Here is a 23582-nt window from a genome sequence, read left to right as displayed (position 1 = left end):
TTTCTCCTTTGCCAAGATAATCAGGTGTACCTTGTACTGGGGACAATAAAAGGCCACTCTACAGTGTGCAGTTTTCTCACACAACACAATGCCACAGATGTCTTAAGTTTTCAGCGAGCGTGCAATTGGCATGCTGACTGCAGGAATGTCCACCAGAGCTGTTGCCAGAGAATTGAATGTTAATTTAGCTACCATAAGCTATCATTTTAGAGAATTTGGCAGTACGTCCAACCGGCCGGATCGTATAAGACCAGCCACCCGGACAGCTGATGAAACTAGGTTTGCACAACTGAAAAATCTCTGCACAAATTGTCCGAAACCATCTCAAGGACGTTCATCTGTGTGTTCGTCATCCTCACCAGGGTCTTGACCTGACTGCAGTTCGGCGTTGTAACCAACTTCAGTGGGCAAATGCTCACCTTCGATGGCCACTGGCACGCTGGAAAAGTGTGCTCTTCACGGATGAATGCCGGTTTCAACTGTACCGGGCAGATGGCAGACAGTGTGTATGGCGTCGTGTGGGAGAGTGGTTCGCTAATGTTAATGTGAACAGAGTGCCCCATGCCCATGGTGGCAGTGGGGTTATGGTATGGGCAGGTATTAGCTATGGACAACAAACACAATTGCTTTTTATCAATGGCAATTTGAATGCACAGAGATATCGTGACAAGATCATGAGGCCCATTGTGCCATTAATCCGCCACCATCACCTCATGTTTCAGCATGATAATGCACAGCCCCACGTCGCAAGGATCTGTACACAATTCCTGGATACAGAAAATGTTCCATTTCTTCCATGGCCTGCATACTCACGAGACATGTCACCCATTGAGCATGTTTGGGATGCTCTGGATCGACATGTATGACAGTGTGTTGAAGAGTGGGACAACATTCCACAGGCCACAATCAACAGCCTGATCAACTCTATGCAAAATATATATGTCATGCTTCATGAGGCAAATGGTGCTCACACCAGATACTGACTGCTTTTCTGATCCATGCCCCTACTTTTTTAAAGGTGTCTGTGACCAACATATGCATATCTGTATTCCCAGTCATGTGAAATCCATAGATTAGGGCCTAATGAATTTTTTTCAATTGACTGATTTCTTTATATGATCTGTAACTCAGTAAAGTATTTGAAATTGTTGCATGTTGCGTTTATATTTTTGTTGTGTAAATGAGATTTCTGCATTTAAATTAAGATACATTTGTAAACATTTCTAAAAACATGTTTTCACAGAGTGGTAGCCATTATGAGGTATTGTGTTTAGATGGCTGAGGAAAAAAATCAATTTCATCCATTTTGATTTCAGGCTGTAAGACACGTGTCAAACTCATTCTACAGAGGGCCGAGGGTCTGTGGGTTTTCACTCCTCCCTTGTACTTGATTGATGAATTAAGGTCACTAATTAGTATGGAACTCCACTCACCTCGTTGTCTAGGTCTAATTGAAAGGAAAAAACAAAAACCCGCAGACACTAGGCCTTCCTTGGAATGAATTTTAATGCCCCTGCTGTAATGCAACAAAATGTGGAATAAGTCAAGGGGTATGAATACTTTCTGAAGGCACTGTATACTCTATGGCTGACAGGGCAATATTCTGATGTTAGCCCCCGCCTTATTGATCCTCCCTGGAAGTAATAGTCATTCATAGGAATTAATGGTTATTATTCTACTTTTCACTTAACCTATCCATCGCTTGAGCTAACTAGTATATACTTTACAGACAACCACCAATATGGAAAATAGGTGCAATAACTATTTTAGAGTTTTAAAGATGAGCTTTAGATATGTAGGCCTACTAATAATAATATTGTGGGGGATCTAGTCTTGTCAGTGCACAGACATGGTCTAGGTAATGTCAACACCACAGTATCAGTTATGGGTGCAAATTCCCCTCACAAATGCATTTACCAAATGAGGGGGATTTACATTTTCAATAAATAAAATAAAACAACTTATGTAAATCCATTTTATAATATGTTCTATAATATCCATCAACAAAGTGCTATTGGAATCACAGAGCCACAGAAGGTAAGGTGACAGTTGATCTGGTCACACTGAGTCAGTCGGCGCTGAAAGCCTTCCTGAAGTTTAGTCCAGTTATCCAGAACTGACTGAGTCTCTGCCTGTAGCAGAGCTAGGCGATTCTCAAAGCTCCTGCTCTGGCCAAACCAGTAGGTGGAGTGGTAGCCCAATAGAATCCCAAAGAGAATGCACAGATTCCATGTGTCACAATATCTTTCTTCGATACAGAGGACTATTCCACACCATCTCTGTTGCCCGAACTGTCTGATATGAGCAAGTAAAGCCTGAATCGTCCCTGATAGCTCCCCACTGTAGATCAGTGACGGCAAATCAAATCAAATTTTATTGGTCACATACACATGGTTAGCAGATGTTAATGCGAATGTAGCGAAATGCTTGTGCTTCTAGTTCTGACAGTGCAGTAATATCTAACAAGTAATCTAACAATTCCACAACAACTACCTTGTACACACAAATGTAAAGGGATGGAATAAGAATATGTACATATAAATATATGGATGAGCGATGGCCGAGTGGCATAGGCAAGATGCAATAAATTATATAAAATACAATATATACATATGAGATGAGTAGTGTAAGATATGTAAACATTATTAAAGTGGCATTATTTAAAGTGACTAGTGATCCATTTATTAAAGTGGCCAATGATTTGAGTCTGTATGTAGGCAGCAGCCTCTGTGTTAGGTATGGCTGTTTAACCCACACTGTCTGTGTGGGTGGACCATTTCAGTTTGTCAGTGATGTGTACGCCAAGGAACTTAACACTTTACACCTTCTCGACTACTGTCCCGTCAATGCGGATAGGGGGGTGCTCCCTCTGTTATTTCCTGAAGTCCATGATGATCTTTGTTTTATTGACGTTGAGTGAGAGGTTGTTTCCTGACACCACACTCCGAGTGCCTTCACCTCTTCCCTGTAGGCTGTCTCATCGTTGTTGGTAATCAAGCCCACTACTGTTGTGTCGTCTGCAAACTTGATGATTGAGTTGGAGGCGTGCATGGCCACGCAGTCAAGGGAGTACAGGAGGGAGCTGAGCACACACCCTTGTGGGGCCCCAATGTTGAGGATCAGCGAAGTGGAGATGTTGTTTCCTACCTTCACCACCTGGGGGCGGCCCGTCAGAAAATCCAGGACCCAATTGCAAAGGGCAGGGTTGAGACCCAGAGCCTTAAGCTTAATGATGAGCTTAGAGGGTACTATGGTGTTGAATGCTAAGCTGTAGTCAATGAACAGCATTCTTACATAGTTATTCCTCGTGAGACTAGTCAAGGAGCATATCACCTCCACCTTACCTGCCACCCTAGACCCACTTCAGTTTGCATAGCGAGTTTGCGGGGGGAACTATACTGAACAAAAAAATAAATGCAACATGTAACAATTTCAAAGATTTTACTAAGTTACGGTTCATATAAGAGAATTAGTCTATTTAAATGAATTAAGCTAATCTATGGATTTCACATGACTGGGCAGGGGCACAGCCATGGGGGGCCTGGGAGGGCAGACACCCACTCACTTGGGAGCCAGACCCAGCCAATCAGAATGGATTTTTCAGACGATCCCACAGGTGAAGAAGCCGGACCCACAATGCAAACTGTAGTCAGGTGTCATTCTCCGGTGGCCACGAAGTGTAACATTTAATCAACACGGCTGCATTTTTGGCATGTCAGACAAAATTATGCTAGCTTGCTAAAATATATATATTTACATACAAACACACACATATATATATATATATATACAGTACCAGCCAAAAGTTTGGACACATGAAATCATGTAGTAACCAAGAAAGTGTTAAACAAATCAAAATATATTTTATATTTGAGATTCTTCAAAGTAACTACCCTTTGCCTTGATGACAGCTTTGCACACTATTGGCATTATCTCAACCAGCTTTATGAGGTACTCACCTGGAATGCATTTAAATTAACAGGTGTGCCTTGTTAAAAGTTAATTTGTGGAATTTATTTCCTTCTTAATGTGTTTGAGACAATCAGTTGTGTTGTGACAAGGTAGGGGTGGTATACAGAAGATAGCCCTATTTGGACCAAGTCCATATTATGACAAGAACAGCTCAAATAATCAAAGAGAAACGACAGTCCATCATTACTCTAAGACATGAAGGTCAGTCAATACGGAACATTTTAAGAAGTGCAGTCGCAAAAACCATCAAGCGCTATGATGGAACTGGCTCTCATGAGGACCGCCACAGGAAAGGAAGACCCAGAGTTACCTCTGCTGCAGAGGATAAGTTCATTAGTTACCAGCCTCAGAAATTGCAGCCCAAATAAATGCTTCACTGAGTTCAAGTAACAGACACATCTCAACCTCAACTGTTCAGAGGAGACTACGTGAATCAGGCCTTCATGGTCGAATTGCTGCAAAGAACGCACTACTAAAGGACACCAATCAGAAGAAGAGACTTGCTTGGGCCAAGAGACATGAGCAATGGACATTAGACCGGTGGAAATCTGTCCTTTGGTTTGATGAGTCCAAATGTGCCAATTTTGGTTCCAACCGCCATGCCTTTGTGAGAAGCAGAGTAGGTGAATGGATGATCTCTGCATGTGTGGCTCCCACCGTGAAGCATGGAGGAGGTGTGATGGTGCTTTGCTGGGGACACTGTCGTTTTTATTTAGAATTCAAGGCATACTTAACCAGCATGGCTACCACAGCATTCTGCAGTGATACGCCATCCCATCTGGTTTGCGCTTAGTGGGACTATCATTTGTTTTTCAACAGGACAATGACCCAACACACCTCCAGGCTGTGTAAGGGCTATTTGACCAAGAAGCAGAGTGATGGAGTGCTGCATCAGATGACTTGGCCTCCACAATCACCCGACCACACCCCAATTGAGATGGTTTGGGATAAGTTGGACCGCAGAGTAAAGGAAAGGCAGCCAATAAGTGCTCAGCATATGTGGGAACTCCTTCAAGACTGTTGAAAAAACATTCCAGGTGAAGCAGGTTGAGAGAATGCAAAGAGTGTGCAAAGCTGTCAAGGCAAAGTGTGGCTACTTTGAAGAATCTCAAATATATTTTGATTAATTTAACACTTTTTTGGTTACTACATGATTTCATATTTTTGAAGTCTGAACTATTATTCTACAATGTAGAAAATAGTCAAAATAAAGAAAAACCCTTGAATGAGTAGGTGTGTCAACCTTTGACTGGAACTATTGTATATGATGTAGGGGAATTTTAATTTTTGTGCTTTTCCTTTAACAAATTTCTGTCTTCTATTCATGTGCTGTTCTAATAACCAATTTATGTGTTCATGCAAGTGGCTGACTGTACAAATCCTCACTTATCAGTAGCTGCAATTTGGCAGTACACCCAGACCGTGTTTTGAAAACGAATGAAAGATATCTTCGTTTCAAGGGCTCAGCTTAGAGAGAAGCCTTGTGAGGTATTGGTCTGTCACGTTATGAAACAGTATTGGTCGGTCACATGAATGAAATAAAACGGTAATGATTAATTAATGCTAAATCATAGCTGTATATTAAACAACTGCTGGGTCTGCCCAGGCATAGCTCCTGATTGACTTGTGTACTATTGTGCAATGAGTTGGTTGGAACCTTTCCAGCACGCTGACAATAAACAATGATTCATTTAAGATTGACTTTGAGTGTCCCTGTGTAAGAATTTCCACAACAATGACATTGATTTTAGTCTTAGTCTCAGAGTGAGGAGGCTATAAAACTTAGCTAGCTTCATAAACATATTTTGGGGAATTCTGAAATGTATTGGAATAAATGATCAAACTATAAAACTAGCTAGCCAGCTAGTATGGGTAACTGTAGCTAGCTACACCAATAGCTTTATGTGGGTTGTTTTTAAGCTCAACTTTAAGATTTACACCAAGGACATTGCGTCTCCGATCAACACTCTCCCTCGCTTGGGCAAGAGACATTTAAGGAGCACTCGGATGTGAAGATGTAAAACGTCATTCAAGGGCTGAGTGCTGTCTACTTTGAGTTTGGACCGCAGACATTGTGTTGTGTGACAAAACGGCACACTTTAGTGGCCTTTTGTCCCCAGCACATGGTGCACCTGTGTAATGATCATGTGTTTAATCTGCTTCTTGATATGACACACCTGTCAATTGGATGGATTACCTTGGCAAAGGAGAAATGCTCACTAACAGGAATGTAAACAAATTTGTGCGCAAAATATGATTAAAGCTTTTTCTGCGTATGGAAAAAGTCTAAGATGTTTTATTTCAGCTCTTGAAACATGGGACTAACACTTTACATGTTGCATTTATATTTTTGTTCAGTGTAGTTAGCTAGCACAGTGCAGCTAGCTAGCAAAAAAAAATGCTAGCCTAGTAATAAATTGTACACAAGTTCAACGCTCATGCCTTTCTTACCACATATAATTTACTTTGACTAATGAATTAGTAGGCTATAGACCATTGTTTCTAAAGTTTATTTATCAATCTAACGGTAACTTCAAAGTATGCCTGCTTCTGGTCGTCACATTTCTTTGTTGACACTGACAGCAGTAGCATATTGCAGACTGGTTCGTTTGCCCCATGGCTAAGTGGGCGTGCACAGACTTAGATTCTTGAAGAATTTCTGTTTTATTATTGATTCCACACCTAGCTCAGTTTTGAAGTTCTCTCTAGCACTTAAGATACGAGTTAAAGTATTATTATTATGACCTTTATTTAAGCAGGTAAATAATTGCCGTAAGTTATGTCACTGTGTGCATTGGATCTAACACGTACATAATGAAAAGAACTGAACGTGTGTTGAGATACTGAAAGCAATACAGTTTGAATAAAGTAATTATCAGTCACACCAGTTTCCAGACTATCTTTAACATTATTCCATCACCAAACAAAAAAGTAAATATAAAGCATATATCTTGTCCCTTCGACTGCCATTTTGGTCCGAGACACCTGAAAATAAAATAGAGATATTCATTCTGGTGTTCATTCAACGAGCAACAACCAATATTACACATATACCAGGTAATCAAACATGAATTGAGGTGAGGCCTGCCCTGTACCTCCCGACATCCATCCAGCTTTGCACTACGTGATCGGTTGAGGAGACATCAGGTCAAAATCTGAGAGATTCCTGGCAACCCAAACTCCAGCTGCAAAAAGGCCCAGGTTGACCAGTAGGTTCCTAAATAAAGACACATTAAACAATTAATTAATATAATTATATACAACAAAATGATCTTCATGAATAAAGTCACTGGAGACAATAATTAATTATATTCATTACTTTACTGAGTTAGATCCACGTTGACTCTTACAATGTGTGTGTTGGGGTTATTGTTATGGGGTTGCCCAACCCCACAACGTATCACAAAATGTGTCCCAAATATAACAAAAACATGTTCGTTCGAATTTGATCTTATGTTTGCAATGACTGTTGAGCAATTAGCTAAGGGGTGTTCATACCGGTATATCCAAGGGCAAAGCATGCACATGTTTAGCTAGTTAGCTAAATGTGAATGTTTAATCATAACTACCTTCGAAAATCATTCCTATCTGTAGCGAACCGACATGCGGTACTGATCCATTCCCCGACACCACCTGACGGTGCCCCGACACCACCAGACGGTGCCCCGACAGCCTTTTTTCCAGCTCCACTCATATTAGCTTTTTAGTGTGAGTGCTTGCCTTTCTGCTAAATAACGATTTCCCAACGAGGGGAAGGATTTACATGTAACACCAATACGGAACGCCATGAAGTTTAAACTACGGTCGCCGATAGCACCCAAACTCAGGTCGTTCAATGATGTCTTTATCTAACATATTCACATTCGTTTTTTGCGTTCCATAACAGAAAATGTCTGCAACACGGTACCGTCGGTTCTTGAAACTCTGCGAAGAATGGCCACGGGACGAATCAAAGAAAGGTCGTGATTTAGGAACGTTTCTAAGACAGAGAGTAGCTCTTGCCTTTCGTGAAGGTGAAAACACACAGGTAAAACGATTCCGCTTCATATGTCGCACGAGAACGCTAACCAATGTGTCTAGAAAGCTTCAGGCTGAAGTTTAGCTAGCGTAGGATGGTGATGATGGGGCACCCGTCCATATCGACCTTGCCGTTACAGGCTAAACAAACATGTTTAGTAATGAAAATCGCAACCTATAGAGCTATATTCAAATGTTTTTCAATATATTTTATTGAGTTGTGACACACGACAGTCCAAACAATCATACAGTAGCACGGAGGGACTGGTTTACTTACAAAAGGCAAAGGCATTATCTGTCATTTGAAAAGCCTTCTTCTGCCACTTTGTTAAATTGAGGAATGGGGCTGAGGAAATGTAGCCTGACCTAAGATCAACATGATGGTTTTAAACATATTTCGAAACTATAAATTAGTAATTTTCACACTTATTTTGAAATTTAACTGACCATTGAACAGCATGAAATCTTACAAAATGACCTTATCTGTATGTGGATAGTTGCTAGATGTGGATATTGTATGGTCCCCTTATTAACTGTTCTGATCTTTCTTGACAGCTCTCGGATCCAGAGAAGTGTGATCAAATGTATGAAAGCTTGGCCCGGATTAACACTAACATATACAGAGAACGAGTAAGTATTCCCTTATATCCCTATTGATATTGTATTGGCTTTAATGTAGAGACTTTCACATCATAGCATAGGCCTAACCAACCCATAGGCCCAAATCCACAGCCAGGACCACTCAGAGCGATACCTGTTCATTACTCGATACATTTGCTATGAAAGAGCTTGGAATCAGCCAAGTGATGTCAGTCAGGGTTATCATCACCTTTATCTCCTGTAATATCTGTTCACAGTTCCCCCGCACAAGAGACACCAGTTTTACAGGTGTCACAGTGGAAGAATGTAGAATGCTATTAGCAACAGGTATGGACACAATGTCTCTACATATCCATTTTCCCAAGTATATCACTTTCTTTCTTTATGCTTGCAGCTATGTGAATATGACATTGTCTAGTTATTAGGTCTAGTTATGTTGCAATAAATTAGCCATCACAAGTGAAAATGCTTCTGTATTTATTTTGAGGACATGCACACCTCCCTATTTCTCATCAATAATACCAAATGTTCTATTAATATTTAATGTCTTCTACTACTGTCGGCTTTAGACACATCAATGAAAAAGCATAGACTACTATACCAGTCATGATGTTGTCTCAAAAACAACACCTGAAGTGTTAATCGGCCTAATAGCACTATCTAGTGGACTTTGAGGATACCAGCATGTTCATATGAGCTTTTTCCTTAGAGAGGAGAAACAGACTAGCACTAGCCTGTGGGCCCTCTGGCAGACTAGACACCCGCACTCTTTCAGCAGGAGGCTGGCACCCAGACTGCAAGAGAGCCGAAACCGCAAACTGGCACACAGGCTAAAGGAACTCCACAGGGTGTTCAGAAAATGCATGGTAATGGTTCTGATGTCTCTCTAACCCCTCTTGTATCTTCCCCCTCACAGGTAGCATGCAGCAGATGGATGAAGAGAAGAAGGGCTTGTGGAAAACTCTCACAGAGCGTTTCTCCACCAAACCAGAAGATGTCACCCCTGAGAAGGTTCCTGAAAACAAGTAGCACTTGTGCTATATAGCTTTCCTTTCCCCTTCAGCCACTTTAGAAATAAATTGTTATTCTTATTTCTTTGGTTCTCTTGTCATTTAAGCAGGGCCATTGTACCATACATAAGAAATGATGGGGCATATAAAGTATGACGTTTTTTAATATGAACAACATAATAGGCAAATGTAAATCAAATCTGATATACTTAAGGCTTTGCTGGCATGTACTTTCCTTGTAATAAGATAAGGAAATATCGGTATAATGCAAAGCCATGGTAGGCTTCTTCAACAGAAATATTGGAATAAATTAAGGAGATAGAAAAACATGATTTCTTAAATCTTGCAAAAGCCAAGCCCCAATTTCTTCATTGGCGATTAGGTTATTGGAGAAACCTTTTTTTATGCAAAAAAAAAATGCAGTAGCACATCATTATACAAATGGCTTAATTGTTTGGCCAATGGAGCTGGAACCAAGTACAGAGAATACCGTGTTGCCTACTCCTCCTTTTCATCCGCATCTGGGTTATCTCTCCATATGCAGTAGTTAAGGGAGGTGGCCAGGCACAGCCATGCAAGGTAGGGTGTCAGGAGCAGGCTGGCTGTGCGATTGACGGGATACCAGGATACCATGGTGGCTCCAACAGCACCAGTCAACATCACTATCTCTATGAGTGCCTGGGGGAGAGAGGACACAAAATGTATCATGTGTCATGTCGCACTCACGGCAGCAGAATGGAGGTGGTTTTTACAATGGAATGTGTCTATGGATCACCTTCTGGCAAAAATAATATTCAGAGAAATTCTCATTTTGAGTGTACTGCTCCTCATTATCTCAACCTGAAGCCATGAGTCCTTTTGCCCAGCCCACAACCATTGCATTATCTGAGAGCTCACCATTTTCAACTTGTGTGCTCCAAAGAAGATGGGAGTCCAGGCCCAGTTGAGAGCCAGCTGCAACCCATAGAATCCCAAAGGTACCACAGCATCCTCAGTGAAACCCCCACACTCCTTCCACACCAGGTAGGAGCCATACCTATCAGGGTGATCATCAAAAATAAAATGCACGTTAGTTCCATATTTCATGACTCATTTAAAAAACAAGTGGTAAAATGCTTTTCTGAATGAAGTGCATGAAGCTGATTTCCACCACATTCAGTTGGGAAACAGCATTCATTATGTAGAATCTACACTGTGCACAATTATTAGGCAAGTTGTATTTTTGAGGATTCATTTTATTATTGAACAACTACAGCGCTCTTGGTCAATCCAAAATGTTAATAAACCTCAAACCTGAATATTTAAGAAAGTAAAAGTGAGGTTTTGGCTTTCTTTGGAGAATATCTATGTGTGCACAATTATTGGGCAACTATTAGTGTGCAGAATTATTATGCAACTAAATGAAAAACGAAAAGTTCCATCTCACTTGTTTATTTTCATCTGTTAAAGTGAGAATAATAAACAAACAACTCAAAATGTATAAATACAAATTTCTGACATTAAAAAAGAAAAAGAAAAAAAAAGACAAATATAGCCACCCTTCTTTTCAGTAACAGTCATAAGCCTTCCATCCATGGAGTCTGTCAGTTTCTTGATCTGTTGACGATCAACTTTTTGTGCAGCAGCAACCACAGCCTCCCAGACACTGGTCAGAGAGATGTACTGTTTTCCTTCGCCGTAAATGCTCCTTTGTAGCTCCGTTGATAGAGCATGACGCTTGCAACGCCAGGGTAGTGGATTCGATTCCCGTCACCACCCATACATAAACGACAGCAGGTTTTATTGTAAGTCGCTTTGGATAAAAGCGTCTGATGAATGACATATATTCTCTTTTTTTGGTCCCGCGTGGCTCAGTTGGTAGAGCATGGTGTTTGCAACGCCAGGGTTGTGGGTTCGATTCCCACGGGGGACCAGTACGGGGGGGGGAAAAAAATAAAAAATTTATGAAATGTATGCATTCACTACTGTAAGTCGCTCTGGATAAGAGCGTCTGCTAAATGACTAAAATGTAAAAATGTAAATCGTCCGTTTAAGAAGGGACCACAAGTTCTCAATAGAGTTTAGGTCAGGTGAGGAAGGGGGCCATGTCATTATTCTTTCATCCTTACGGCCTTTACTGGCTAGCCACGCAGTGGAGTACTTCGATGGAGCATTGTCCTGCATAAAAATCATGGTCTTCTTGAAGGATGCAGACTTTTTCCTGTACCACTGCTTGAAGTAAGTGTCTTCTAAAAACTGGCAGTAGGTTTGGGAGTTGAGTTTGAGTCCATCTTCAACCCAAAAAGGTCCAACTAGCTCATCTTTAATAATACCACCCCATACCAGTACCCCACCTCCACCTTGCTGGCGTCTGAGTCGAAGTGGAGCTCCGTGTCCATTACTGATCCAGCCACGGGCCAATCCATCTGGTGCGTCAAGAGTCACTCTCATCTCATCAGTCCATAAAACCTTTGAAAAATCTGTCTTCAGATATTTCTTGGCCCAGTCTTGACGTTTCAACTTATGTGTCTTGTTCAGTGGTGGTCGGGTTTCAGCCTTCCTTACCTTGGCCATGTCTCTGAGCACTGAACACCTTGTACTTCTGGGCACTCCAGGTAGGTTGCAGTTCTGGAATATATGACAGCACTGGAGGATAATGGGTTCCTGGTAGATTCACGTTTGATTCTTCTCAAATCTTTGGCAGTTAATTTGCGTCTTTTTTTCTCAACACAGTTCTTGCGACCCTGTTTATTATTTGCAACAACATGTTTGATGGTTCTGTGATCACGCCCCAATATCTTAGCAATTTCAAGAGTGCTGCATTCCTCTGAAATACTTTTTACAATTTGTGACTTTTCAGAGTCAGTTAAATCTCTTTTTTGGCCCATTCTGCCTTGATATAGGGTGTTGATCTCCTTAGGCCACACCCTCCCTCATTACACAAATACACATCACCTGATATGCTTAAATCCAATAAGCATTCCAGTTTATACAGCTTGGAGTTGGGAAATATGCATAATAATGATGATATGGTCAAAATATTGACTTGCCTAATAATTGTGCACACAGTGTAGATAGGTGTACAGTACCATATTGGTTGCAATTAAAATCTGATAATGGAAGGGGTTTAGAGGATTGTTTTCAAACTGGCAGAGTATGCTGTCTCTCACTCACCCCATGCCTGTGTAGAGGGTGGTCCACACTACTGGGAACGCAGCATTAGGTGGACGCCATGACGGCTTGTTGAGAGTGGTGTACCAGGTTTTCACCTGCTTGCGTGTCACGTAGCCTCCATAGAGCCCCCCTAGATGAGGCAGGGCAGTCAAACCAAGCATAGGCAGCCACGACATGTCTGGAGAAGAGAGGGAGCTGCCTGTTAATGATTAGTTAATTACATTGGTTAAACCTGTTAATTATTATTCTGTAGAATTCATTACACTTGTATAAGGAGGCTATAATTTCATGGGATGGGACACACTCCTTTCAAGGCATTTTGCTCAGTGGGCGTGGGTTTCAAAGTGCAAGGACTGTCTGATGCGCGTCCACGTTCCAACGAGAACCCTCTGCCTGTAGTCTCAGTACCAGTCGTTTTAGCTAACATTACTTACACCACAGGTTTTCCAGTCCTTTCCCCTCCTGTCATTTGCCAAAGTTATTCCTGGTCATTAAAATTTTTTTATGAACCTTTATTTAACTAGGCAAGTCAGTTAAGAACAAATTCTTATTTACAATAACAGGTCTTGTGCCCAGTGGCGGTTCTAGACCATTTCAACTGGGGGGGGGGGGGGGGGGGGGGGGGGGGGGGGGCAAGCTGGGGCCAGTTGTACTGATAGATGGGCCAGTTACATTAGACGTTATTGTTGTCATATTGTTTTCTTCACTGCATTGCAGGCATTAGCAGGCAAAAGACCATGTTCATAATCATTAGTGTTCCGCGTTGCCACTGTATAATAACGGATGTAAAAAAAGAACGATAGCAAAAATGAGTTATGTAAAGATGATTTCATACTCCACATTTAGGGGGCCACAAGAGGGTCCAAAATAGAAAATGCTTTCTGCTACTAAGATCAGTGAAATATAGGCTAAACCGACACCGGAGTGAAGAGCAGAATTCTCAACTAGCAAGCAAGTCGCAAAACAATGAAGAATTGAGAGCGTGCGCATTCACGCGAAGGAGGGGGGAGGATTTTGGCACAACTGCATATGACACGAAGTAGGCTACAGGGAGTGGAATGAAGTAGCCGAACAGAGACCGCAACCAGGCTACTCCGCCTGAGAGCTCATTTATAAATGAAACTATGGTGGGTTTATAGTTTACAAATGCACTTTCATATTAGTAACGTTACGCCGTTTTGCTTCATTTGAACTAATGATAGCTAGCTACCTAGTGGCTGGGCCAGTTTTCCCGAAAGTGAACGATGTGTAACGCCAAGTGTTGCTTGCTAGCCAAACAACGTCAATATGCCGCTATCAATCCAATCTAGCTACTAAATTTACCAGAATTAAATATATGAAAGTGATCATGACTAGATGTAATCTAATTTCACTGCCATGTGTTAGTCAACATGCAATAATACCTGTGGACTACTGTCAATCACTGAGATGCATTGTTTGCATTGCTGGCTTCATTAAAAACGGTTAATCTGATGTATTTTGATGTCCTTTGTTTCATTTATTTGTTCGCGAGCCTAACATGAGGCCAACTACCATGTAATCCTGGAGTGGAAGCACACACACCTAGTCACACAACCTAGGGCGCGTTCGCAAATCCACTGAGTGTGACAGAGTGTAAGATAACAGGAATTTACTAACGCTCAACACCCGTTGAATATGGCAGGTGCCAGTAAATATTGGCAAAATGCGTAATTATATCATAATTGTGTAATCACAATTACAGTCACCAACACTGGCTAATATGAAAACAGCCTAACCAGCTCTGCTTGGGCGAGTAAAATAGTTTAAGTGAGGTGATCTCTCATTTACCTTTGTGAGGTCAGAACGCTCGGACCAACCCTACTCCTGAAAGGTCTGAATTTGAAAAGACAATCTGACAATGCTCTGAATTGGCAAAGGGCCAGAGCTCACTCTGGCACTTCAGATTGAATTTATGAACACACCCTTGAGCTGTGTTCGAATACCCATACTAACATACTGTAACGACCCTTGGTTTAAAAGAGCGGATATCGACTCTGCCCCTTGAGCATGCTTTTGGGGCACAATCGATAGCACGCTGGACTTCGGACTAGGTCGAGGGTTCGAGAACTGCTCCTCGCCTGTTTCATTACAATACTGTATACTACATACTTAATGAGTATATACTATAAATTCATTTTAGTATACAGTAAACGAACAGTATCATTTCAGTTGAACATTCATTATTCTGCGCTCTGGTACACTCAGACGAGAGTACTCTGAAATCAAGAGATAGCCAGAGCGAATTTAGAAATCACCCGAATGTCCATTGAGAACGCTCGTCTCTACCATTTCACTAAACAAAGAATTAAGGGAATAATCAAGTCAATAAACGTTGGGTAGTTAGTTAGATAGCCTATAGTTAATATACTGGCAAGTTGTATGCATAAGTGGCCAAGTAACATTTTCATTAGCGTTTGTCATAATTAGTTAATGCACTGAACTTGTATTCGCTCTCGTTGTACGTCGACTGCATATTTCCCGCCATTTTCTTCAAATCTGAAAACGATATGAAGTCACGCCCATTTCCTGAAGAATTGCATTATGGGCCGTAAAGTATAGTGTCCTCTGCATGTATACTTCATATTTTGGCGAATTTAGTACGACATCCGGGAACCTTTGGCATACTAACTATATCCATACTATGACCAATAAGCACGCTATATACTGAATTCACTTCACAAATAGTACAGTTAGTGTGGGTAGTATGAGTATTCGAACACTGCTCTAATCGCATTAGGATTACTTTGCGTAAATTATGAACTTTAACAAATGTGAAATTCAAATACTAAATAATTGACTTAGCTTATTTTCTTTGTCTGCATGAAATAGCAAACATTCAGCGATTACATTGGTTTACTTCATCTTTGTGGCACCCTGAATAAACAGCAACATCCATTACTATAGTTCCGTTTAGCCAACCTGCTCTCTATTACTGCTTTTCGACTGTAACGCCATTGTGTTTCCATAGCTATGGCTGACAGTGGGGACTTGTGAAGAGAGAATCAACAATCTCTGCATAATCAAAACAGTTGCTTTGTGAGACGGTGTTAACCTTCAAAGGTGTACTGTAAACCCATGTTCACAGTTAGCTATTGTTATGTTAATGAATTCCGGAAAACCCCACCGGCCTTGCATTGGCCCCAAGTTAGAGCAGGTCCGCTGGAGTCATGGCCCAGTGAGAGACAGGTGCCGGCCCGCGTAGATGGTAACACTACAGTATGAGCCTTTTGGGTTAAACACTGGGGTAAGGCCTCATTGTAAATGCACAGTGTGTTGAATAGTTTCCAAGATCCAGACATGAGTGATGCTTGTTCTCAACACTGTGCGCTGATATCTATAGCAAAAGTGTGTCCCATAATTTGATGTGCCTATTGCAACTTCAGAATTAAAATGACACTAAACTACCAAACGGCTGAACTCTAAATGGTGTAATACATTAACCAGATTGAATAATTGTTAATAGCCTATAGGCCTGCATGTATAATTTATAAACTACAAACACTTTCCTGGAAACTAGTTTAGAGTAGGGTTATGTCAATTGCAAATCCATTTCCCTTTTAGGACCTTAAACAAAACTGTCATTCAATCACATGACGTAAAAGGACCGTGCGCATTCACTTCTCCTGGCAACACATCAACAAAGTTATAGTAGGCAAAATGATAGGCCTTGTAACACACTTTCACTGAAAAATAAATGGCATTATCAAGCTATATACGTTTCGTTTTAAATAAACACATGACACATAACGTAAATGCTTTACAAAGATCCCATTCATGCATCAGAAGAGGAAATTAGATACATTTATCAAATACCAAACCATACTAGCTACATTCTCCACTCTGTTCCGTTTATGATTATTGAACGTTATGGTTAATTTGCAACTTTCTAACAACTAACAAGTTAAATTGCAACATTGTCAAACTTGTGTCAATCGAATGTAACAATGCAGTCTTCTTACCTGCTTACCTGTTAGATAGATGAGTGCGATAGTTCGAGGATGTTGTTACACGGAGCTTGGTAGGCTACGGTTCGGGAAGGGTGAAATGAACAAATGAAATGGTGGCCTGACACCACCTTTCTAAAACATTCTGAAAAACGAAGATAAAATGCTTCTCTCAAGGATCGGGTTCTCTTATCATGCAGTTCTTGTTTAGGAGGACACTCCCAATGTGTTACAAAACCCTTCTATAACCACTAGTATTCTGCTAGCAGCACAAATGATGAACTACGTTCGTATGGTAATGCCCACATTTTAAAATATTGCAATGTGGATAACTCATTCAAAATATATTTAATTTTAATCAATGGCCAACAAGAAAAGGCAATAAGTAATTTATGAAAAATAAATAAAATCATAAAAAAAAAAAAATGATGACCAATAATGAAAACATACAATGTTGACACTGGTATGTTGAGAATATTGGACTGGAGAGATAACTTGCTTTTCTACATGTCTACGCTAAAGTGGGGTGGAAAATTCTCCTTAGGGTCTTTACTAACCAAATATGGTTAGGTTTTTGAGGGGGACTGTCTCACACAGCCTTCTGCTGGCTTTTCACTCCACCCCTCCATAGCCCCCAATGCAATACACTGTAATATTAGACTGTACGTGGGATAGATTTTGGCTTGTAGAGAGAACTTTTCTACCTGTCTCAACTAAAGTGGGTTGGAAAATACTCAGTAGGGTCTCTGCTAACCAAATATGTGAAGTTTTGGAGGGGGACTGTGTCGTACATATCCAGCAGCACTTCGTTGTCCACCCCCTTTGCTCTAGCTCATCCCCCCTTTAATCAGACTAATGGTTGGTATCTACAGATGCAGAAGAAATGTACGAATCCAATGGTACAACCCAGAAGTCTGTAGCTCAGACACACAATGTGTACAGGGGGTTGAAGTCCAAAATGCACCAGCACTACAGTGGGACTCATTCGGCTAAAGTGGGGTGGAAAATACTCAGTAGAGTCTCTGCTAACCAAATATGTTTCGTTTTTGAGGGGGACTGTGTCGCATGGCCTGCTGCTGGCTTTTTACTCCGCCCCTCCATAGCCCCAATTGCAATACATTGTAATAGTGTAGGCCATCATTGTAAATAAGAATTTGTTCTTATTAACTGACTTGCCTAGTTAAAAAAAGGTTAAATAAAAAAAACAGACTGTACATGGGATACATATTGGGTTGTAGAGTAGCAGTTACTTGAGGAAAACGGCCCTTTTCTAAAAACAAAATTTCACCAAATAACAAAAAAGTGTAAACTGTAGCCACTTATTTCCCCTCATAGTTTGTTTGCCTATGCATGTCCATCATCCACGTAACATTTGTTTTTATTTTTTATACAAAACTTTGCTTTTTTGTGTCAGCAATTGGACATTGTTCTTAGGGGGTTCTTACCCCACGTAACCCTACCAGTATTTGTGTAAACTTTCAAAATAGGTCAAATTATCCATTTATTTTTTCAAAGCTGGTTGCACTGCTGTAAAAAACAGTTGTACTGCACTATAGTGCTAAAAAGCCCCGGTTATATTTGCAGGGGGACTCTTATTTAGAAAATACATTATCGACGATCGTGCTGCAGCATAATATCCTGCTGCTAGGAGAACGGTAATTCAATAACCTCTATCAGTCTTTTACTGAGTAGAATCAATGCTGCGCAGAAGCTGCGCAAGCTTTAACTTTTTTTTAAAGCCATACTCTGGAAGATGTGGATACCATACCATCATCACAGAGTGGGCCTGGGGCCATCAACAAAAACACTAACAATTAAGTAAATACGAATATGTAAGCTATTCCTCATGTGTGAACTGTGCTGTTTTGTGTTTTTTTATTTAATCCGAATGCCACAAGGTCTATCTAGGGGAGACAGTCATTCTATTCTATTCTATTTATATTCTATTACATTCTGTTCTATTTCATACATCACACCCAGGTACAGTTGAAGGTGGAAGTTTACATACACTTAGGTTGGAGTCATTAAAACTTGTTTTTCAACCACTCCCCAAATTTCTTGTGAACAACAAATAGTTTTGGCAAGTCGGTTAGGACATCTACTTTGTGCATAACACACGTAATTTTTCCAACAATTGTCTACAGACAGATTATTTCACTTATAATTCACTGTATCACAATTCCAGTGGGTCCGAAGTTTACATACACTAAGTTGAATGTGCCTTTAAACAGCTTTAAACAGAAAATTCCAGAAAATAATGTCATGGCTTTAGAAGTTTTTGATAGGCTAATTCACAACATTTGAGTCAATTGGAGGGGAACTTGTGGATGTATTTCAAGGCCTACCTTCAAACGCAGTGCCTCTTTGCTTGACATCATGGGAAAATCAAAATAAATCAGCCAAGACTTCAGAAAACAATTGTGGACCTCCACAAGTCTGGTTCATCATTGGGAGCAATTTCCAAACACCTGAAGGTACCACGTTTATCTGTACAAAAAATAGTACGCAAGTATAAACACCATAGGACCACATAGCCGTCATACCGCTCAGGAAGGAGACACGTTCTGTCTCCTAGAGATGAACGTACTTTGGTGCGAAAAGTGCAAATCAATCCCAGAACATTAGCAAAGGACCCTGTGAAGATGCTGGAGGAAACAGGTACAAAAGTATCTATATCCACAGTAAAAGAGTCCTATATCGACATAACCTGAAAGGCCGCTCAGCAAGGATGAAGCCACTGCTCCAAAACCGCCTTAAAAAAATCCAGACTACGGTTTACAACTGCACATGGGGACAAATATTGTTCTTTTTGGAGAAATGTCCTCTGGTCTGATGAAACAAAAATAGAACTGTTTGGCCATAATGACCATTGTTATGTTTGGAGGAAAAGGGGGAGGCTTGCAAGCTGAAGAACACCATCCCAACCGTGAAGCACGGGGGTGGGAGCATCATGTTGTCAGGGTGCTTTGCTGCAGGAGGGACTGGTGCACTTCACAAAATAAATGGCATTATGAGGAGGAAAATTATGTGGATATATTGAAGCAACATCTCAAGACATCAGTCAGGAAGTTAAAGCTTGGTCGCAAATGGGTCTTCCAAATGGACAATGACCCCAAGCATACTTCCAAAGTTGTGGCAAAATGGCTTAAGGACAACAAAGTCAAGGTATTGGAGTGGCCATCACAAAGCCATGACCTCAACACAATAGAAGATTTGTGGGCAGAACTGAAAAAGCGTGTGCGAGCAAGGAGGCCTAGAACCTGACTCAGTTACAGCAGCTTTGTCAGGAGGAATGGGCCAAAATTCACCCAACTTATTGTGGGAAGCTTGTGGAAGGCTACCCGAAACGTTTGACCCAAGTTAAACTATTTAAAGGCAATGCTACCAAATACTAATTGTGTGTATGTTAACTCGTCCCCAGTGATGTGCTGGGCCATACACACTACCCTCTGTACCACCTTGCAGTCGGATGCCGAGCAGTTGCCATACCAAGAGGTGATGCAATCAGTCAGGATGCTCTTGATGGTGCAGCTGTAGAACAGATGTGAGTGCTACAGGGCGGTAGTCATTTCGACAGGTTACCTTGCCGTTCTTGGGCACAGGGACTATGGTGGTCTGCTTGAAACATTTAGGTATTACAAACTGGGCAAGGGAGAGGTTGGAAGCGTCAGTAAAGACACATGCCAGTTGGTCAGCGCATGTTCTGAGTACACGTCCTGGTAATCTGTCTGACCCTGCAGCCTTTTGAATGTTAACCTGTTTTAAAATCTTACATCGGCTACCGAGAGCATGATCACACAGTCGTCTGGAACTCCTGGTGATCTCATGCTTGCCTCAATGCGAGCATTGAAGGCATATAGCTCGTCTGGTAGGCTTGCGTCACTGGGCCGCTCGTGGCTTGGTTTCCCTTTATGATCCATGATAGTTTGCAAGCCCTGCCACATCTGACGAGCGCCAGAGCCGGTGTAGTAGGATTCAATCTTAGTCCTGTATTGATGCTTTTCCTGTTTGAATGTTCGTCAGAGGGCGTAGCAGGATGTCTTATAAGCGTCCAAATTAGTGTCCCGCTCCTTGAAAGTGGCAGCTCTAGCCTTCAGCTCAGTGCAGATGCTGCCTGTAATCCATGGCTTCTGGTTCGTATATGTACAGTACAAGTCAAAAGTTTGGACACACCTACTCATTCAAGGGTTTTTCTTAATTTTTTACTATTTTCTATATTGTAGAATAATAGGAAGACATCAAAACTATGAAATAACACATATGGAATCAAGTAGTGACCAAAAAAGTGTTAAACTAATCAAAATATATTTTATATTTGAGATTCTTCAAAGTAGCCACCCTTTGCCTTGATGACAGCTTTGCACACTCTTGGCATTCTCTCAACCAGCTTCACCTGGAATGCTTTTCCAACAGTCTTCAAGGAGTTCCCATATATGCTGAGCACTTTTTGGCTGCTTTTCCTTCACTCTGTGGTCCAACTCATCCCAAACCATCTCAATTGGCTAGAGGTTGGGTGATTGTGGAGGCCAGGTCATCTGATGCAGCAGTCCATCACTCTCCTTCTTTGTCAAATAGCCATTACACAGCCTGGAGGTGTGTTGGGTCATTGTCCTCTTGAAAAACAAAGGATAGTCCCACTAAGCGCCAACCAGATGGGATGGCAAATCGCTGCAGAATGCCGTGGTAGCCATTCTGGTTAAGTGTACTTTGAATTCTAAATAAATCACCGACAGTGTCACCAGCAAAGCACCCCCATACCATCACACCTCCTCCTCCATGCTTCACGGTGGGAACTACACATGCGGAGATCATCTGTTCACCTCTCAAATTTGGACTCATCAGACCAAAAGGACAGATTTCCACCGGACTAATGTCCATTGCTCGTGTTTCTTGGCCCAAGGAAGTCTCTTCTTCTTGTTGGTATCCTTTAGTAGTGATTTCTTTGCAGCAATTTGACCATGAAGGCCTGATTCATGCAGTCTCTGCTGAACAGTTGATGTTGAGAGGTGTCTGCTACTTGAACTCTATGAAGCATTTATTTGGGCTGCAATTTCTGAGGCTGGTAATTCTAATGAACTTACGCTCTGCAGCAGAGGTAACTCCAGGTCCTCCTTTCCTATGGCGGTCCTCATGAGAGCCAGTTCCATCATAGGGCTTGATCGTTTTTGCGACTATACTTGAAGAAACGTTCAAAGTTCTTGAAATGTTCCAGATTGACTGACCTTCATGTCTTAAAGTAATGATGGACTGTCGTTTCTCAATGCTTATTTGAGCTGTTCTTGCCATAATATGGACTTGGTCTTTAACCAAATAGGGCTATCTTCTGTATACCACCCCTACCTTGTCACAACACAACTGATTGTCTCAAACGCATTAAGGAAAGAAATTCCACAAATTAACTTCTAACAAGGCACAACTGTTGATTGAAATGCATTTCAGGTGACTACCTCATGAAGCTGTTTGAGAGAATGCCAAAGTGTGCAAAGCTGTCAAGGCAAAATGTGGCTACTTTGAAGAATCTCAAATATAAAATATATTTTGATTTGTTTAACACTTTTTTGGTTACTACATGATTACATATGTGCAATAACAGAGTTTCTCTGTGCAGTGTCTGTGTTCTTTTGCCCATTTTAATCTTTTATTTTTATTGGCCAGTCTGAGATATGGCTTTTCTTTACAACTCTGCCTTGAAGGCCAGCATCCCGGAGTCGCCTCTTCACTGTTGACGTTGAGACTGGTGGTTTGTGGGTACTATTTAATGAAGCTGCCAGTTGAGGACTTGTGAGGCGTCTGTTTCTCAAACTAGACACTCTAATGTACTTGTCTTCTTGCTCAGTTGTGCACCGGGGCCTCCCACTCCTCTTTCTATTCTGGTTAGAGCCAGTTTGTGCTGTTCTGTGAAGGGAGTAGTACACAGTGTTGTAAGAGATCTTCAGTTTCTCCATGCCATCATTTCTCAGAACAAGAATAGACTGATGAGTTTCAGAAGAAAGCTCTTTGTTTCTGGCCATTTTGAGCCTGTAATCGAACCCACAAATGCTGATTCTCCAGTAACTCAATTAGTCTAAAGAAGGCCAGTTTTATTTCTTCTTTAATCTGGACAAATGTTTTCAGCTGTACCAACATAATTGCAAAAGGGATTTCTAATGATCAATTAGCCTTTTAAAATGATAAACTTGGATAAACTAACACAACGTGCCATTGGAACACAGGAGTGATGGTTGCCGATAATGGGCCTCTGCACGCCTATGTAGATATTCCATAAAAAAATTGGCCATTTCCAGCTACAATAGTCATTTACAACATTAACAATGTCTACACTGTATTTCTGATCAATTTGATGTTATTTTAATGGATTTTTTTGCTTTTCTTTAAAAAACAAGGACATTTCTAAGTGGCCCCAAACTTTTGAATGGTAGTGTATATATAAAAGATGTAAAGATATTAGATTTTATTATATTCCATTTAATGTACTTGGATATCACATAGAATATCACAGAATAGGAATAGAATAGAAAATAATAAAATATAAGGTTGAAGGGCAGTGAAATTACTCCCTTTAGGCCTATAAAAACCAGCATGGTCCAGTAGTGTACACCTGGTGATGAATTAGGTAAAAGTAGATGACCTTCAAACTATAAAGCATGTTTTTTTTTCTCATTATTCTTCTAATGGATTGGATTTGTTCGTGACTCAGTGCTCACAAGAGCATTAGGCTATGGATGGAAAGCCCTCTTCTGATCATACTGGGATGATTTGCTCCACCTACAGTAACTCATCGTCCTATAGAAAACCATATTTACACCTTCAGCATCACATTCAGTCCTCCAGCGTTCTATACCTTCTTGTCGCTCCACAAAACCTC

The 23582-nt window shown here is 41.0% G+C and overlaps 3 protein-coding genes across 5 annotated transcripts; 1 reads left to right on the top strand and 2 right to left on the bottom strand.

Moving 5' to 3' along the window:
- Positions 1-6226: 6226 nt before the first annotated feature.
- Positions 6227-7757, bottom strand: tomm6 (translocase of outer mitochondrial membrane 6 homolog (yeast)). The gene is made up of 3 exons (XM_029775816.1): positions 7542-7757; positions 7068-7189; positions 6227-6957 (listed from the first exon to the last, which is right to left on the bottom strand). Exons 1-2 carry the CDS (start codon positions 7664-7666, stop codon positions 7093-7095), a joined length of 222 nt encoding a protein of 73 aa, XP_029631676.1. The 5' UTR covers positions 7667-7757; the 3' UTR covers positions 6227-6957; positions 7068-7092.
- Positions 7758-7815: 58 nt separating this feature from the next.
- uqcc2 (ubiquinol-cytochrome c reductase complex assembly factor 2) lies at positions 7816-9680 on the top strand. The gene is made up of 4 exons (XM_029775815.1): positions 7816-7999; positions 8545-8619; positions 8847-8916; positions 9506-9680. Exons 1-4 carry the CDS (start codon positions 7862-7864, stop codon positions 9616-9618), a joined length of 396 nt encoding a protein of 131 aa, XP_029631675.1. The 5' UTR covers positions 7816-7861; the 3' UTR covers positions 9619-9680.
- A 65-nt stretch (positions 9681-9745) lies between these two features.
- Positions 9746-16967, bottom strand: tspo (translocator protein). 3 transcript variants are annotated; one of them, XM_029775812.1, is made up of 4 exons: positions 16733-16967; positions 12753-12930; positions 10497-10635; positions 9746-10277 (listed from the first exon to the last, which is right to left on the bottom strand). In XM_029775812.1, exons 2-4 carry the CDS (start codon positions 12926-12928, stop codon positions 10098-10100), a joined length of 495 nt encoding a protein of 164 aa, XP_029631672.1. In that variant the 5' UTR covers positions 12929-12930; positions 16733-16967; the 3' UTR covers positions 9746-10097. The 3 variants fall into 3 exon arrangements, with proteins under 3 accessions (XP_029631672.1, XP_029631671.1, XP_029631673.1); XM_029775811.1 differs by having other exon boundaries at positions 16741-16967; XM_029775813.1 differs by lacking the exon at positions 16733-16967 and adding an exon at positions 14562-14585.
- Between the last annotated feature and the right edge of the window lie 6615 nt (positions 16968-23582).

This window comes from Salmo trutta, chromosome 14, assembly GCF_901001165.1.
Source record: "Salmo trutta chromosome 14, fSalTru1.1, whole genome shotgun sequence".
NCBI lineage: Eukaryota > Metazoa > Chordata > Actinopteri > Salmoniformes > Salmonidae > Salmo > Salmo trutta.
The sequence above is the reverse complement of the archived record's forward strand: the minus strand, read 5'-3'. Positions and strand labels throughout refer to the sequence as shown.

Excerpts from the sequence above, each read along its gene's own strand:
- uqcc2 (XM_029775815.1), top strand. The coding sequence starts at position 7,862 with ATGTCTGCAACACGGTACCGTCGGTTCTTGAAACTCTGCGAAGAATGG. Across the intron at positions 8,000-8,544 it reads GTGAAGGTGAAAACACACAG|CTCTCGGATCCAGAGAAGTG; the intron begins GTAAAACGATTC and ends CTTTCTTGACAG. Across the intron at positions 8,917-9,505 it reads TAGAATGCTATTAGCAACAG|GTAGCATGCAGCAGATGGAT; the intron begins GTATGGACACAA and ends TCCCCCTCACAG.
- tomm6 (XM_029775816.1), bottom strand. The coding sequence starts at position 7,666 with ATGAGTGGAGCTGGAAAAAAGGCTGTCGGGGCACCGTCTGGTGGTGTC. Across the intron at positions 7,190-7,541 it reads GATAGGAATGATTTTCGAAG|GAACCTACTGGTCAACCTGG; the intron begins GTAGTTATGATT and ends GTCTTTATTTAG.
- tspo (XM_029775812.1), bottom strand. The coding sequence starts at position 12,928 with ATGTCGTGGCTGCCTATGCTTGGTTTGACTGCCCTGCCTCATCTAGGG. Across the intron at positions 10,636-12,752 it reads ACCCTCTACACAGGCATGGG|GTATGGCTCCTACCTGGTGT; the intron begins GTGAGTGAGAGA and ends TCACCCTGATAG. Across the intron at positions 10,278-10,496 it reads GAGCACACAAGTTGAAAATG|GCACTCATAGAGATAGTGAT; the intron begins GTGAGCTCTCAG and ends TCTCTCCCCCAG.